Consider the following 16,705-nt stretch of genomic DNA (forward strand, 5'->3'; position numbering starts at 1 on the left):
CAATTGCTGAGGCAATGCCAATACCTCTGGACCTGGGTAAAGCGCTGCAGCTACCTTTTTACCACAACAGAATCTGAAAAGTGCCCTACGCAGAACCCAGTGGCAGGTGGTCACTTCCAGGCTATCCCCAAAAAAAGTCTAGTCCAGTGAAGTCCAGACACGGCAGTAAATAAGCCAGGCTGTGGGCAGTCATGCTGGAATGCTGCAATTGAACAGACCAGCTTTAACAGCTATGAACAAAAAGTAATGATTGAAGAAAAAAAATTATGCTAGCAAAATAAGTTCGTATTTTCCCAGCAGAGATGAAGAAAAAGGTTTTTCCTCCTAGGACACTAGAAAAAAAACGTAGGTATGCTGGTAGTGGAAGAGGTTATCCAGGGTTGGCTTACTTTTATTTTTTTTGTTGGAAAGTGTTCAATCGACCTATAGGTGGCAGTATAACCTGAAGGTGAGACTTATTGTACCTTTCAAGCACAAGAAATTATATGGAATTGTGTATTTCTTAAACACATTCCATAAGCACCTAGAGATAGGCAGGCAGCAGCCTTTACCCCAACCCCACGGCTGACAAAGGATCAGATCAATGTATTGCTTACTTGTATGTATGTCCTGTTATCTCGTTCCTGACCATGACGCAGTCCACCAGCCACTTTGCCAAAAGTCCCGAGTTGTCATGTCCCAACTGGACTGTTGTGAGCTTGCCCAGATTCTGACACTGAATGATAGAGAAATGATTGATATACAAACATGCTTAAATGCACATAACAAAAATACATTTATACATGTAGTTTTAGATGGAATGTGGTAGGGCTAAAACCTCTGTCATTTTTTTGCAGTCTGTGTCCCTGCTGGGGAGATTCGCCCCTTTATTTGTCCTTGAGACTCATTTTAAAGTGGAGGCAAGAAAAAAAAACGTTATCAACTGGTAGTATTTATTTTCTGGCTATGATCACAAAATGTCTAACACAGATAAGCCTCTAACTTTATGATTTGCTACAATGTTCACCAATTTCTTAGAAGCTGGCTCATGTAAATCCTGGTGCCTTTGCATTTCTTGCCTGTGTTCACAAATGTCTGACACAGATGAGCCCCATACTGCAGCCTCTCACATTGTGACTTTCTATGTACATACAAACATACACACACTATTATATATACACATTATATATATATATATATATATATATATATATATATATATATATATATATATATATATATATATATATATATATATATATATATATATACATACACACACACACACACACACACACACATTATATACATATATACACACACACACACACACACACACACACATATATATATATACACACACACACACACACACACATATATACACACATTATATATATATATATATATATATATATATATATATATATATATATACATACACATACACACATATACACACACACATACATATATACATATACATACACACACACACACACACACACATATACATATATATACACACACATACATATATACATATATATACACACACATACATATATACATATATATACATATATACACACACACACACACACACACACACACACACACACACACACACACACACACACACACATACATACATACATACATACATATATATATATATATATATATATATATATATATATATATATATGGCTTTTTTTCAGCGGGAACGCAGTTCCGGCACCTCCAGCAGTGAATGTATGTAATGGCAATGGGTGCTGGAGGGTCTGTTAATGCTGGCTGCTGGGGGGCTCTATCGTTCCAGGAGGGGGATCTATTTTTGCATGATGGAGGTCATTGTTGCTGCTGGGGGGGTGGCTTATGTTGTTGGTGGGGTTTAGTTGTTACTGGAAGGGATCTACTGTTGAGGATCTATTGTTGCTGAAGAGCATCTATTTTTGTGGCAATCTATTATTGTTGGGGAGATCTATTGCTGGTGGAGGAACTATTGTTGAGGAAGTGGTCTATAGTTGTTTGCTGCTGGAGAGTCTATTGATGCTGGGAAATCTGTTGTTGCTGCCGAGTCTATTGTTGTTGGGATCCATTTTAGCTGGAAAAAAATCTATTTTCGTTGGAAAGGATCTATTGCTGCTGACTGCAGGGGATCTACTTTACTACTTTTCTTGTTGTTAACAAATTCCATACAAATTACTTATCACCGTAAAATGTTACTTGGTTCTATATTCTCTAAAAAGGGGCGATAATGGGAGGTGGAACCATAGGAAGTTGCTCAGAGGTGGGTAGGGAGGGGATCCAAGGAGTGTTGCTCAGAGGAATGTAGGGGGCGGAACCAAGGGATGTTGCCCAGAGGTGGATATGGGAGCGGAGATAAGAAGATTTAAAAGGGGGAGTTCCTGCACCTTTTCTCTGAGAAAAAAGTGTGTGTGTGTGTGTGTGTGTGTGTGTGTGTGTGTGTGTGTGTGGAAAAGTATGTGAACCACTTGGAATGACTTTTGATCCGATTCTCATCCAAGTCACAACAGTCAAACAAAATGTGCTTAAACTGATAACACACATACAATCCTAAATTACTCACGTCCTTATTAAACAAACTCATTAAACATTCACGGTGCTGGAGGAAAAAGTAAGTGAATCAAAGTTAAAAGTTGGTTGAACCTCCTTTGGCAGAAATTACTTCAAGCAAGTGCTTTTGGTATCTCTGACCGGTATCAGACCTGCAAAATGTTCAGGTGGAATTTATGATCATCTTTCATCCGCTCTACAAAACTGCTTCAGCTCAGATACATTTGTAGAATGTCTGGTGTGAACAGCTCAAGGTCATTCCACAGCATATCCATGGGATTAAAGTGTTACTAAAGTCTGAATTGGTTATGAAGGTAAAACAATTTTTTAGGTTTAGTATCACTTTAAGATCTTGGCCACTCCAAAAGGTACATTTTATTTTTATGAAGATATAGTCTGTTGTGGATTTACTTCAATGCTTAGGATCATTGTCCTGCTGCATCACCCAGCTTCTACTATGCTTCAGCTCGTCGACAGCCAACCCTGACATGATCCTGTTGGATATTTTGATTCACATGGGAATTGATTTTCCCTTTGAGGATGGCAAGTGGTCCTGGCCCTGAGGAACAAATCAAGCCCAAATCATGGATGTGCCCTCCACAATACTTCACCATTGGGATAATGTTTTGATGTTGGTAAGCGGTGTCCATAAAGTATTCTTCTGGAACAATTCAACTTTTGTTTCATCATTCTACAAAATTTCTAAGTAGCGCTGCAGTTTGCCAAGGTGCTCTTTGGCAAACTTAAGGTGTGCAGAAATGTTATTTTTTTTTTTGGGAGCAGTGGCCATATCCGTGGAGTTTTGCCCTCCTGTTCAAAGACTTTTGTATGGTCAACTCATGAACAGGGATGTTTGCCAGTTCCAGTGATGTCTTCAAGCCTTTAGCTGCTGTGGTTTCTTCTTTACCTCATTGAGGATTCTGCATTGTGCTGTGGGAGTCCTTTTGACTGGTTGACACGTTTCGTCACAAGGACTTAGACGCCCTCAGTCGAAGTCCTTGTGACGAAACGCGTCAGACGTAAGCACGCCGTAACCTAGGAGACGCCAGACGCTCTCACCACCAAGCCGGGGTTTCATATTGGAGGCTGTGTATGTACCGGGAGTGGGCGGAGTGGCATAGTCGGGCAGAGTACTGGCAGTACTTATACACTTATTTATTTGGATTTATTGTAAGCAGATATAAAATGGGGGGGGGGTGGATATATGTTTTATCGATCAATAAATTTTAAAAAACGATATCACACTATCCATGCTCCACTTCTGTGCTTTCCTATCATGCAATTGGGAGGCTTTTCAGTGCAAACAGGAAGTCACAGGCAGCAGTGATCGATATCACAGAACCAGAGGAGTTGGGAGAAGTTTGCTGAAAGGCAACGGTTTTAACAAAAGTAGGGATATGGTGACCGCAGGAGGAGTCTATCAGACCACTCGCAAAGTATTTATTACCCAGTCTAACAGGTCAGTTTCTCAGTTCATCTAAGGAAACATTTCATATTGAACATTCCCCACTGGGTTGCTTAGTATTTTAACAGAAAGGCATCAGACCCATGCATGCCGCGGATCCTGAAGCCGCGGCTTGCACTGATCTGATGAGATTTCCTCTGACTGATCTTTTCCTGTCCACTTTTTTTTTATTTTGCTTTGTATCCCTTTCCAGCCTTATGCAGATCAACTAATCTTGATTATTTGTCTTCAGAGAGCTCCTTTTTGTGAGGCACGGTTCACATCAGCTGATACTTCTTATGAACAGTAATCTTAAAATGTTTGAGTGTCTTTTATCAATCAAAGTAGTTCTAAACCACACCTGCAAACTTATGGCTGCTAACTCCAATTAGCCTTTGTGGAAGTAATTAGTTTATGGGTTCACTTACTTTTTCCTCAATTAAAGTGAATGATTTCTAGGTGTGTTGACACAAGAAATTTGAATAGTTTGTCTGTTCTCAGTTTAAGCACATTGTCTTTGTCTATTGTTGTGACTTAGATGAATATCAGATCACATTTTATGGCAAATTACATAACTTTTCTTAAACTGAAATATATACACATATACATACACACACACACACACCTATATACGATTGTTGTATATTGTTACATGTTAGGAATTGATTCAGGACTTGAAAACTTTATTGAATGGTCCACTTTAAATCATATATGGAAGCAATACCTCAAACGTCATCTCCAGCAGGTTTTTGGGGATCTGCATTACGCCCGTGTCTCCCAGCTCACCAGAGACACAGATCCAAGGGTTGGATGTGATGATGGCATTGCTCAGCTTCTTGATGGGAATAATCACAGCTCGGTATTGAATCACTGGGGAGCAGAGAATCATATCAGCATCAGAAGAGGAATTGCAATGAGCATTGTGGCTGCACGTGTTCGAGAAATTGGGTCAGTAAAAACACATCCTTCGGTGTCCGAATTACACAACCCATCTTCTTTCACAAGGCAGAGCAATGATGACAAGCAAATTGCATTAACCCCTTCAGAACCAGAAGGCATTGACCTGTAGATGTCTTGACCAAATCTGGGAAGGTCACCTAATCTGACAATATTTCTGTGACTAATTTGCAAACTATAATCTTTAGCATGCTAATGGAATTCCAATACTCAATTGTAATCTTTTTAAACCTGCAGCTTCTCATTTAACAAGAAGTGCCTTAACAAGGACCATTAAGGCAGAATCACCAGGGATTTTTTTTTTTAAAGGGTGACAATGCTCTGTCCCTATCCCCCAGTTATGTTCCTGCATTGCCACCCTGTACTTGTGCTCGCTGTGAACACAGAAGGAAATTGCTTGACAGTGATCACATGATTACCAAGCTTTATTTCTAAGCATTAGTGGGGACCAAAGCTATTTAAACTTATAGCTATTAAAGTGGCTGTAAGCCTGGGCATACTGTATATTACACAGTTTTCTTATTCAATTTTCCTTTAGATTTACCAAAATCATACAATAACCTAAACATTTTTAATTTGTATGCAATCAGGCAGGCCCTTGTACTAAAAAGTTGAAAGTAAATCTAAAGGAAAATGAATAAGAAAATGTTATAATGTATGGCCAGCCTTACAGCCACATTAAGCAATTTCCTTCTGTGTGCACCCTAGAAAAAAAAAATCTCCTGTTCCGTTTAGGACATGAGATAAAGTGTTCTTGCCATGTTAATTGTCCCTTTCTATGTTGTACAATACCTGGTTAATCCTGCCTGTTCCTGGGTTCCCATGTGTGTACTGACCACGCTTATCATGGCTGCTGATCCCCGACAGCATGGTCAGATTACATGCCTCAGTCATCCTGCCGTGTATTCAGGGTCTCTGCATCTCCCCCACTTACCCTCCCTCTCCCTGTCATTTCTGTAGTCTGTGTGTGAACTGTGAAGCCAATCTCCTTCCCCCCTCCACTCTCCTCCTGCCTTGAGTATTCTGCTGCAGCTGATCCCCCACTTTAGTAAAGTGTAAAGTAACATTTTTAATATACTTTTATTATCTCTGTTTCAGGAACTTGTTAAGTACAGTGTGTGTGTATTTTTTTAATTATAAAGCTACCTTATTTGCCCAGCTCTGCTTTGCAGTCACTTGTCCTCCCCTCTGCTAGCTTGCATATGCAAGAGGGGAATCTCAGCCCCTCCCACTCTACCCCTTAGCTCGAGAAGGAGCGCAGAGGGAGGACATGTGACCACACAGCATAACTATGCAAAGAAGGTATTTAGCTTTATAATTAAAAAAAAAAAAAAAAAACCACACCCACCCTGTATTTAATATGTTCCTAAAACAGAGGATAATAGATGTGACTTTACAACCACTTTAAATAGTGGAAAGAAGACCCATCCCATCCTGTCCACAATCTGCGTATTAACAGTCCCCAGCATCATGAAGCCGTGTAAGAGGGAGAAGTTAAAAAATGTCATACTTTTCTGTTGGCTCATAATTCAAGTAAACACTGGACAGCTCTGGTCTCCGCTGATGATCAGGATGGTTTCTCAAAATGTAGGCTTTTATTAAAACAGTTAACCAAATAAAAAATAGAATTTCAGTACGCAAATTAGTTATTGTCAAGTTGCTTGACGCATGGGAGTGCTGCTAAATTTAGCCTGGGCTTATGGGTATTAAAGATTTTTGCTCAGCTAGGGACTTGTGTCCGTGAATGTTAATATACTGTATTCAGAAGGTTAAATATGTTTTTAGTTTAGGATCAATGAAATCGAATCGATTGCTATGGGTTAATGCATTTATCACATCACTAACCGCTCTTTGTACAGAGTATTAAAAAAGCCAAACTAGGTCTTCTTTGCTAGATGGTTAGCTGCATGAGAACCGGAGAACTGAATACAACTAAAACAAGCACAACTGAAACTTTAGCTGAAATCAGCTAAACACATTCCGCGCCAAAAAAAACAAAAAAAAAAAAAAAGAATGTGTAAAGTCTGTATTTTTTTTTTTTTTTTTAAAAAGCCCCAGTCTGTGTAGTACAGCCTACCACACCAACATGCTGCAGTAAAGAACCCTTTCTCTCTGTGTAGAAGCAGTAGTCTCTCTGCTGAGGTACAGCTAGAGCTCTACCATCAAGAGGAAACAAGCTTTTTTGGAGGCAGAACTTTCGGTCTTATGCTGGCCATACACTAGCCGAAAAATTATTCGAAAATCTGTCATTTGGTCCAATCGTTCCTTTTTCGTCTAGTTAATGGGCACATATAGAAAATCTGTGTATGTGAAAGAAGTGCGCAGGATATGAGATCAAATAAAGCTGCAACCTTGGAACCACACATATAGAAAATCGTTTAACTTTTCAGAGCCGAAAAATCGAAGGAACAGTTTGGAAAATTCTGCCGAATGAACGATACATTGAAAGGTTAATGTCTCTCTCGGTCAAACTGTTTGCACTAGGTATATGTGACAAAATGAACGAAAAACGTCTATTGAACGATTTATCGTTCGAAATTCGGTCATTACATGATGGCACGATCATCTGCTCTCACGCCCGATTTTTAGTTTTTCGAAAATAAGTTTGAACGATGTTTTGGCTAGTGTATGGCCAACATAACTCAGCCCATGGTGTTCCAGACCTTCGCAGAGAGACAACTGCTTCCACACCGAGAGCAAAGGTCCTTCTCTGCAGTATAGCGTTGGGGATGGGCTCTTTTACTCAGGCTGCTGCTGCTTTATAAAAATTAATGTAAGCCTTTGCATGTTCCTTGTTGCACCTGAAATATATTTAGAGAATTTCAACGTAAATTCAATTGGGCCTAACAGAAGAATTCTTGTTCATGTGGATTACTACATAACCACTGGTCTCCACCTTATAAGTCAGATGCACTATTTTCTAAAACATGACCAGGGACCCCTCTATTTAATACTAGTTAAGAATTGCTTCCTTTTCTGTTTGGAGGCTGTAAGTGCCCTATAACAACCTCTCAATTCTGTGTCTGAGACAATTCCAGCCTCAGAATCAGTCACGCAGCAAAACTATACATTATCTTTAATGTACCAATCAATCCTAAATACCGTACTTAGAATGACGGAGGATAACAACCTAGGTGACTTAATGGCTTCCCTTGGCCGAACCTATTCATAGATCTGAAGAATGAAGCAGAAGCTCATCTCGAAGGCCATGATTTAAAATTCCACAACACCCTGCACTAATGAACACACGTCTAGGGAGCAGGTTAGGTTGGCGGCTGGTAAGGTAATATGTACATTTCTATAGAACAATAAGTCTGAAGGTCAGCGAATAGACATTTCAAGGTGAACTGCAAAGAGTGACAGTAAATGCAAGCCAAGCAGAGGTAATCTCGAAGGACATACTGATGGTGGTGAAGACACTGGTGAAGCAGAAATAGTCCACGGCATTCAGAGATAGCAAGTGATACAGGAACTGCTCCTTCTCCTCTTCGCAACGCAGGAAGGCATAGCGTTTGTACAGCTTCCTGTAAAATGTATCAATTGGTTAATGCAGATGTTTTTATGTTCGGTGCAAGTTCACATGCCATGTATTTACTAGCCCCCCCTCACTGAAATCATAGTACTTCCCCCCTGATAATACCTTCATCTACTTTTCTCTCCAGAAGGGAGGACACCATTTGTGCCCAGGCATCATTCAGGGTCACCATCAACTTACTGCACTGGGATGCCAACACAGAGATGACAGTCATGTAAATACTGGCACCTGTGCAGTTTTTGGCTTGGTTCACAAATGCTCAACACTGGTAAGCCCCAGTTGCAGTCTATTACCTTATAACTTGGTACAAAGGTACAAAGTACAGTCTGATCACTGGGAGAGAGGAGATGGAGGACATCAGCTCAGTTTGGGCAAAGGTAACTGGAGAGCTCAATGGCTGCTTTGATAAAAGATGAAGCTTATTTCTTGATAAAATGATACTGCGGCTGTATATGGTGACACGTCAATAATTTATTCATGTACATGTGAAAAACGAAATTAACACACATATTAAGGTAATATAACACACATATTAAGTAATAAATGTAACATTAAATAGTCACTACATACAAAAGTGATAGTCTAACACTGCTTAATCAAAATTTGTTTTTCTTGATAGAATACAGAAGGGTTAAAACCACTGACAGGCTTTAGTGTTCTATGTGATCCTACTAGGGAGATTTCTCCTCACTTCCTATCTTGAGAACCAAACAAAGGAAGCAAGTGTCTCCAAAAAAGTTAGTAGAAATGTCACCTCTGGCAGCTATCACTAGAACTGGTATACTCTGTACTTCTGGTACTGGTGACAGTGATAGAAAGTTGGGTTTCCCATCACTATCTCTACCTGTGACAATGGTCACCAGGGCAAATGGAGAGGGTGAACCTATCCAGCAGGGGAGCAGACAGCAATAGAAATCCAACAGCGGTTCTAAGCTTTCTACATACAAATAGTAAAAAGAAGTCTTGGCCAGAGTTCAACTTTAAACCTCACATGAAACTTTGGTTGAACTCAGCTAAACAAATTATAAAAACGCACCAAAAAAAAAAAAGCTGTGCAATCTATTACAGTTCTTTTTCTTTAGATATACAACACTCCCTACATTTAAAAGACTGTCCCCTGCAAGAATGCTATGTTTATCTGCAGAAGTCCGGCAAGCCCGATTTAAATGTACTACTGTAGGTATGAATCAACAGGGAGCATATAGGACCTCTGCAGACTGCTTCCACAAAGAGAGCAAGGGTCCTTCTCTGCAGCATGCTTGTATGGGATAGGTTTTTCTACTCTATTCAGGCTGTGACCGCTTTCTAAGGAGAAATGACTGTAAAAACATATTTTGTTTTAATGTACCTGGAATGTATTGCTAATTTAAACCAGTACCATACACCACCCCCTGAAGGAGGCCAGTATACCCATTTCACCCCCCCCCCCCCCCTCCAAGCTTCCCTCATACTAAGGCCAGACATAATTATCACTATAAACATTTCATTATCTAGAAATCATTTCATTTTAAGCAATGTGACAGGTCGAGAATCCATGCTGGTAACTACTTTTTGATCTGATGCCTTAATTATTTACTCCTGTATGTAGCTAGTGGTACTTACTGAATGGATGGTGTTAACTACTTTAGCTCTTATACTGCTTAATGCATGAATAACATTGGAAAATGTCACCTAAAATACATGCAACAGGCATGATTTTTGCTAGATGTAAAAAAAAAATAAAAAAAAAAAAAAAATTGCACACTGCACTGATAATGGTCAAAAGGCTGAAACAGTTGTACGCAGTTTGGAAAAAATAGCTTTATATGCACTATAGGCCAAGGGTTCTGGATTTACATTTGACTGATGGGGCATAAAAAATGGATTTTTGTAAAATCTTACCGTAAAATTTTCTCTTAGCTCATTGACAGACGTAGTCCTCGGTGATACAGCACCTTCGGGTTATGTTGCCTCCACAGGAGCAGGACTAGACAGGAAATTAAAAAGCTCTGGCCACACCCTAGGGGCAGTCCCAGAGGGTATATCCTCTCTCTCTCTGCCTCAGCAAATCAGTTATGTCAAAAAGCAGTCTTTAGAGATTTTAACCCAACCCAACTCCAAAACAGAGGGGCGGGGACTACGTCTGTCAATGAGCTAAGAGAAAAGGATTTTACGGTAAGATTTTACAAAAATCCATTTTTCTCTATCGCTCATTGACAGACGTAGTCCTCGGTGATACAGCACCTTCGGGACGTCCCAGAGCAGTATCACAAATGAGGGGTGGGAAAATGGAAATCAAATCCCAATCTAGAAGGCCCAACCGGTGCCAACTAGAAGTTTACAATGCTCATCCTTAATGATGAGACTCAACAAAAAAGAAATTTTTCAAACAGAAAAAAACTCGAGGTAGACCACCGGTCTCCTCAAATTGCGGCCTGCAAAACCTTGCGGCCAAATGAGGCATCCGCCGATGCCGTCACATCAATTTTATAGAATTTTGTAAAGGTATGTACCGACGACCAGGTGGCCGCCTTACATACCTGGACCACTGACGCCTGATGGCGAAAGGCCCAGGAAGTACTGAGCGCTCGAGTGGAGTGCGCTCTAACAGGGAACGGAGGACTCTGACCCTTAATAGAATAAGCCTGTACCACCGTCTGTCTAATCCATTTGGCAATGGTCGCGGCAGATGCAGGCAAACCCTTTCTGGGGCCATCCGTGATCACAAAAAGTGAATCCGTCTTACGGAATGATTCCGTAGCTTTCAGGTATACTCTGATTGCCCGAACCACATCCAAGGAATGCAACGCATGTTCCCGATGATGCTTGGGCTGAGGACACAAGGAAGGTAGTACAATATCTTCATTCAGATGAAAATCTGAAACCACCGTAGGAAGAAAGGATGGCTTAGGATGAAGTACTACCTTATCCCTATGAATCACTAGGTATGGGGACTGGCATGATAATGCGGCCAGTTCTGACACCCTGCGAGCGGAAGTGATAGCCACCAAGAAGGCCACCTTCTGGGATAAAGTAAGCAAGGGAATCTCTCTGATGTTTTCAAAGGGAGGTTTCTGTAGAACCGACAAAACCAAATTAAGATCCCAGGGCGGTAAGGGCGTGCGGACTGGTGGAGCCAGGTGCCGCACCCCCTGGATGAAATTCCGCACCAAGGACTTGGTAGCTAAAGGTTTCTGAAAGAAGATTGCTAATGCTGAAACTTGACCCTTGATGGTGCTCAAGGCTAGTTTCTGCTCAACCCCTTTTTGTAAAAAAGCCAATATTCGAGTCACCGAATAGGTACATGGAGGAAATCCTAAAGATTCGCACCACGCAATACAAGTCTTCCATGTGTGATAATAGACCTTGCTGGAAGTCGCTTTCCTTGCTTTAATAAGGGTAGGAATGACTGAAGCTGACAACCCTCTGTCCTTCAATACTTGGGTCTCAATGGCCAGGCCATTAAAGCCAGCGACTGTAAAGAACAATGGTAAATTGGTCCTTGAGACCACAGACATTCCCTGAGACGAAGTTCCCACGGAACGTCTGCGACTAGCATGTCCAAGTCGGCCAGGCCGGCTTGACGAGGCCAGCCTAGAATTTCTAGGACCACTGGCGCTGACTGGATCTGAACCAGGCGTCCCTAGAACTATCTGGCCCCGACCATCCGAGAAAGTCTGGTCGTTTTCTGTTCCCACACATTTATCAGACACCTGATCCTTATCAGGAACGATGATCTTTTCTGGTTGAACCTCAGGGACCGAAGTCACCCAGCTAGAGGCTTCTTGGTCTGTCTGGTCAACCAGATCCGATTCCTGTGGAGAATAGAGACTAATCTTAGGAAAAGGTAAAGGAAAAGATCTATTCAGGGAACGGTGACTACCGCTCCCTGTAGTACTTAAATGTTGGAAGGGAAGAATCGCACCGGTAGTGGTAGTCGATGCTCGATCTAATATCCTGAATACCGGTGAAAACGTCCCCCCACCCTCAACCCGGGTGGGGGCGTACCTTCAGGCTGTGTAATCCTTTGCTTCGGGTTTGGCTGAGTCGGTCCTCTGTTTGACCGACCAGCCTTTCTTGAACCCTCCTGGAGGAGTCTTGCCTTTCCTGCTTGTTCCAGCCGGGCGTACGTACCCTTTATGGGCGGTAAAGAAAGGTCCTCGCTTATTGCGAGGTCCCTTAGCTTTAGCAGCCTGTGGCAAAAAAGTGCTCTTGCCCCCAGTGGCATCCTTAATGATATCATCTAGGGTGGCCCCAAATAGACGATTCCCCTGAAAGGGGAGATTCGTCAAGGTCTTTTTGGAACCTAGGTCAGCTGACCAGCATTTTAACCATAGCACACATCTGAGGATTACCGCTGACATAGATGCATGCCCTAATAGGGGAGTAGCATCCAAGGCTGCATCACAGATAAACTGTAGCCCTTGTATAATCTGTTCCATCAAATCAGATGTTTCCTGGGGAATATCTTTTCCCCTTAGGTCTTGGCGTACCAATCTTGCCCATTCCGTAAGTGTCTGGGAAACTAGACCAATAACAATTACTGGTCTAAATGCTGACCCTATCAGAGAAAAGATGGTGCAGGACTCTGCTTCCATCTTTCGATCCACCGGATCCTTAAAGGACGAAGTGTCCTCCACTGGGATAACCGTGGCTTTATTCAGCCTGGAAATAGGTGGATCCACCACTGGTGGTACCGTCCATTTCTTAATGATGGATTCCTCAAACGGATAGCGTCTAGCAATATGTTTGGAAATAGTAAAGGTACGTTTAGAATGCTCCCATTCTCCTTTAATCTTATTACCAAAACACTTGGGTACAGGAAAAACCTTCACCGTTTTGATGGGCTTGTTAGTACCAAAAGGAATCTCTGTATCAGTTGCTTCTGCCGGTAAAACCTCAAGTTTTAAGGTTTCCTGCACTGCCACAACTAGTGCGTCCACCAATGCTTCTTCCTGAATTATAGCGGGAGAAGAAACGTCCTCCTCACTGTCTGAGGGAGCTTTACCTGAGGTAACAGCCCTTGCAGAGGGACCTGCAACTGCAGTGACCATCTCTGAATCTGAGTCAGAGGTGTCAGATAATATAGGGGTAGGCGGGGGTCGCTTCCTTGACCCTCGTCCCTGACAGGCCGCCTCCACCCGAGCCACCATAGACTCCAAAATTGCTGTAAATGCCTCTACACTCTGTGCACCGGCGGGTCCCGTGGCCCCCTCGAGGGAAACAGGTGGGGGAATTTGTGTGGCAGGGTCCATGATTATTCCAGTAACTTCCCGGATAATATAATTCAAAAATAAAAAAACTTTTTTTTTTTTTTACAGACCCCCAGCGCCACAAAAGCCCCTTAGTGTTACCTGCTAGGGATCCCTATCGATCGATCGAGAGAGAGAGAGAGAGAGAGAGATAGACCCCCAGGCTCACCACTTGATGCTCAGAGTTTAACTGCAACAGGTTACAGCGCTGTCTTGACAAACAGGAAGTCTTTTGGCTGGCTGCCCAGGAAGAAAGGAGGCGGCTCCGCCCCTCTGCACGCCTTCCGGCGCCTCCCCTAGCTCCACGAGGTGTTTGGATCACCTCAAACATGGCCGCCCCCATGCTGGAGACACGAGGCTACGCCAAAATGGCGGCTCGTGCAATCCAGCAAAAAAAATGGCGGCGGCCTGTACCGAATAGCGGTGTGCTGCAGGGCACACAACACTATCTCTGCATGGGGATTTTTTGGCGTGGTTGGCGGTACCGGCCCTGGCGGACCTCATGGCCTTCGGAAGGCCTGCTATAGCTGGAGATTTGACTAGGAAGGCAGTCTACATGTCCGTGGCTTCTGACTGGTAGGTACCTTATTCTTATCACAGTAAGATTCCCAGACTGCCACTGATTACAATCTTTTAAACATGTATACAATTAGATTGTTAGCTCCCAAACCAAGCCTCCTGGCTTTTTGCACATAAAATCACACTCAAAGTAGGGGGATCTGTGCCATGTTATAGGATAGAGGGGGACTCTATCTTACCATACAGAGAGGGGCCCGCGTTCACCACAAGACCCGTCAGGGGGAAAAAGGGGGAACATACTACTCACCATACCGGAACCAGGCGGGCACCAACTCCTGACAGTACCCCTCTCCACCGGGGCGGGAGGGCTGTCGACCAATACGGACGCCGTGACTCATGGTCTTTGGCGTTTCAGCGAGACGTTTAACTCGCGGGGTCAGTCCCTTAATGGGACTTTTGTCGCGGCCGACCCAGCGCGGAGCTATGGCCTGCACGCGCTCGTAGGCTGAACTGGGGTGACCACCGGATCTCAACATCCAGCCCGTCGCCCAGTTCAGCTTTCTTGCTTGAAGATCTCACAGGAACACTGGAGAAAAAAGCTGTCTAAAAAATCTTTAAGAAAAAAATCTTGCCAGGACCGAAGATCCCAGCAAGGTATCTAGGTCCTTACTCCTAACTAGACAGAAAATAACTGATTTGCTGAGGCAGAGAGAGAGAGAGGATATACCCTCTGGGACTGCCCCTAGGGTGTGGCCAGAGCTTTTTAATTTCCTGTCTAGTCCTGCTCCTGTGGAGGCAACATAACCCGAAGGTGCTGTATCACCGAGGACTACGTCTGTCAATGAGCGATAGAGAAAGAATGATTTGCATGGCTCTGCCCACTGTCCTAAAGTGAGGAATAATTCTCCAAAGATTTTTAGGATATGTGATAGATTAGAAATGTCAATACCTTTTGTGCTAGGCAGTTTTACCATGATAAGCCGCAATTTGGTTGGAGGCCTTTTTGATTACTTTAAGCTGCCATGAATTGGTAGTATTTCAAATGGAAATTCTTAGGAAAATAATGATCTCAAAAAGTTTGTTCATTTTTGTAATCATTAGCGGGTCAAATCCACATTCGTTTTCAACTGCAGTGATGAGAACAAAGGAGCAGGATGAAAATGTTTTTATTGAACGAATACATTTCTAACAATGTATGCGGTTTTCGCTCGGTAAAATCAATTAATTCCAAAATCGAATGTTAAAAGCAAACAAAATCTTTTAAACAGCATTTGAATATTCTGAGAATTTTCCTAAGGTTGGCCATAGAAGAGTAATTTTTTTTTCTTTTATGTCGGAGTCAATTTTAATCAACTAGCGGGCTGAATGGGGGAAAAAAAAAAAAAAAAAAAAAAAGCAGACATGATACCCCCCATTCACACATTCAAGGTGGATGGGGGAATCCTTCCCACTGCCCAAATGTATTCTGACAGATGGGGAGACTTCCTCCTCATCAATATATATTGATCAGTGCCGATTGCTATAGCTGGTGGTGCTGATCAAGCGGTAAGAGTTCGACAGGGCAGCTGTACAGAAGTCGATCAGTAGATGTCCATGTAGACGAAACGCGTAGGTTCTACTGAGCTTGCTCCATGTCATTGCGCATGTTTGGATTCCAATTATGATCATATATTCCTTGCTTCCATTTTGAATCGCCTGTAACTTCACATTGGATGTAAGTTTTCTACTTTTTAATAAAACTTTTATGAGATGGATTTACACTATGAAGAGACTTTTTGTCTTTTACAGATATTCGAGTTCATGATCAGTTAGAAGGAACCTGATGAGAAGGAAAAGGATGTTGTCGGCTTGCCAGATATTATCATCATAACCTATGCTTCAGTTCCATGCTTGATTGACTCTTTGCCACTGGCAGTTGAGTCCACTAATTCTTGTAAGAGTATTGACTCTCCCTCTTGGGTGGTGGATGCACACATCCTGGTCACTCCCTCTATGGATTAAGGCACCTTCTGTTGAAGTGGACTTCATTTCTAACTTTTTTGTTTGGAAGGTATTTATATAGACAGCTCTATATTCACATTTGTTGTGGACTGTCAGTTTTTGCACTTATTCATCCAATTTTGCATTGTATTTTGTGCATAGCTATGATCTAATGTTATTATACACTTATATGAATGTTTTGAGCATGTATTATCTTTACTGCACCTAACTGTATGATAGCTTCATTTTTTTTAACTTGTTTATATATTGGGTACACTTGTCTACACCTGTTAATATACCAGGTACACTTTTCACTGAACGTGACACTATTTTCTTTTGGTTTGTTACACAAAAATTTGTTGTATTGGGGTGCTAGCAGCTGTTCCTCTTAGCTAGTAACGCAATCATTTATCTTAGTTTTTATGATCGGTAGATCGACTTCTGTACAACCACCCTGCCCATACATGGATTGAAATTCAG

At 42.1% G+C, this 16,705-nt stretch overlaps 1 protein-coding gene across 2 annotated transcripts in view; it reads right to left on the reverse strand.

Annotated features, from left to right (window-relative positions):
• DENND5B (DENN domain containing 5B) overlaps nucleotides 1-16,705 on the reverse strand; it is a 198,461-nt gene that overhangs the window by 23,323 nt on the left and 158,433 nt on the right. For both annotated transcript variants that reach the window (XM_082257218.1, XM_082257217.1), the window contains 3 exons: nucleotides 8,363-8,484; nucleotides 4,728-4,873; nucleotides 597-715 (listed from right to left, as the gene is read on the reverse strand). In XM_082257218.1, the coding sequence (XP_082113344.1) occupies nucleotides 597-715; nucleotides 4,728-4,873; nucleotides 8,363-8,484 (387 nt within the window). The remainder of the gene's footprint in view (nucleotides 1-596; nucleotides 716-4,727; nucleotides 4,874-8,362; nucleotides 8,485-16,705) is intronic.

The sequence above is a fragment of the Pelophylax lessonae genome, assembly GCF_965119305.1.
Source record: "Pelophylax lessonae genome assembly, chromosome: 4".
Lineage (NCBI taxonomy): Eukaryota > Metazoa > Chordata > Amphibia > Anura > Ranidae > Pelophylax > Pelophylax lessonae.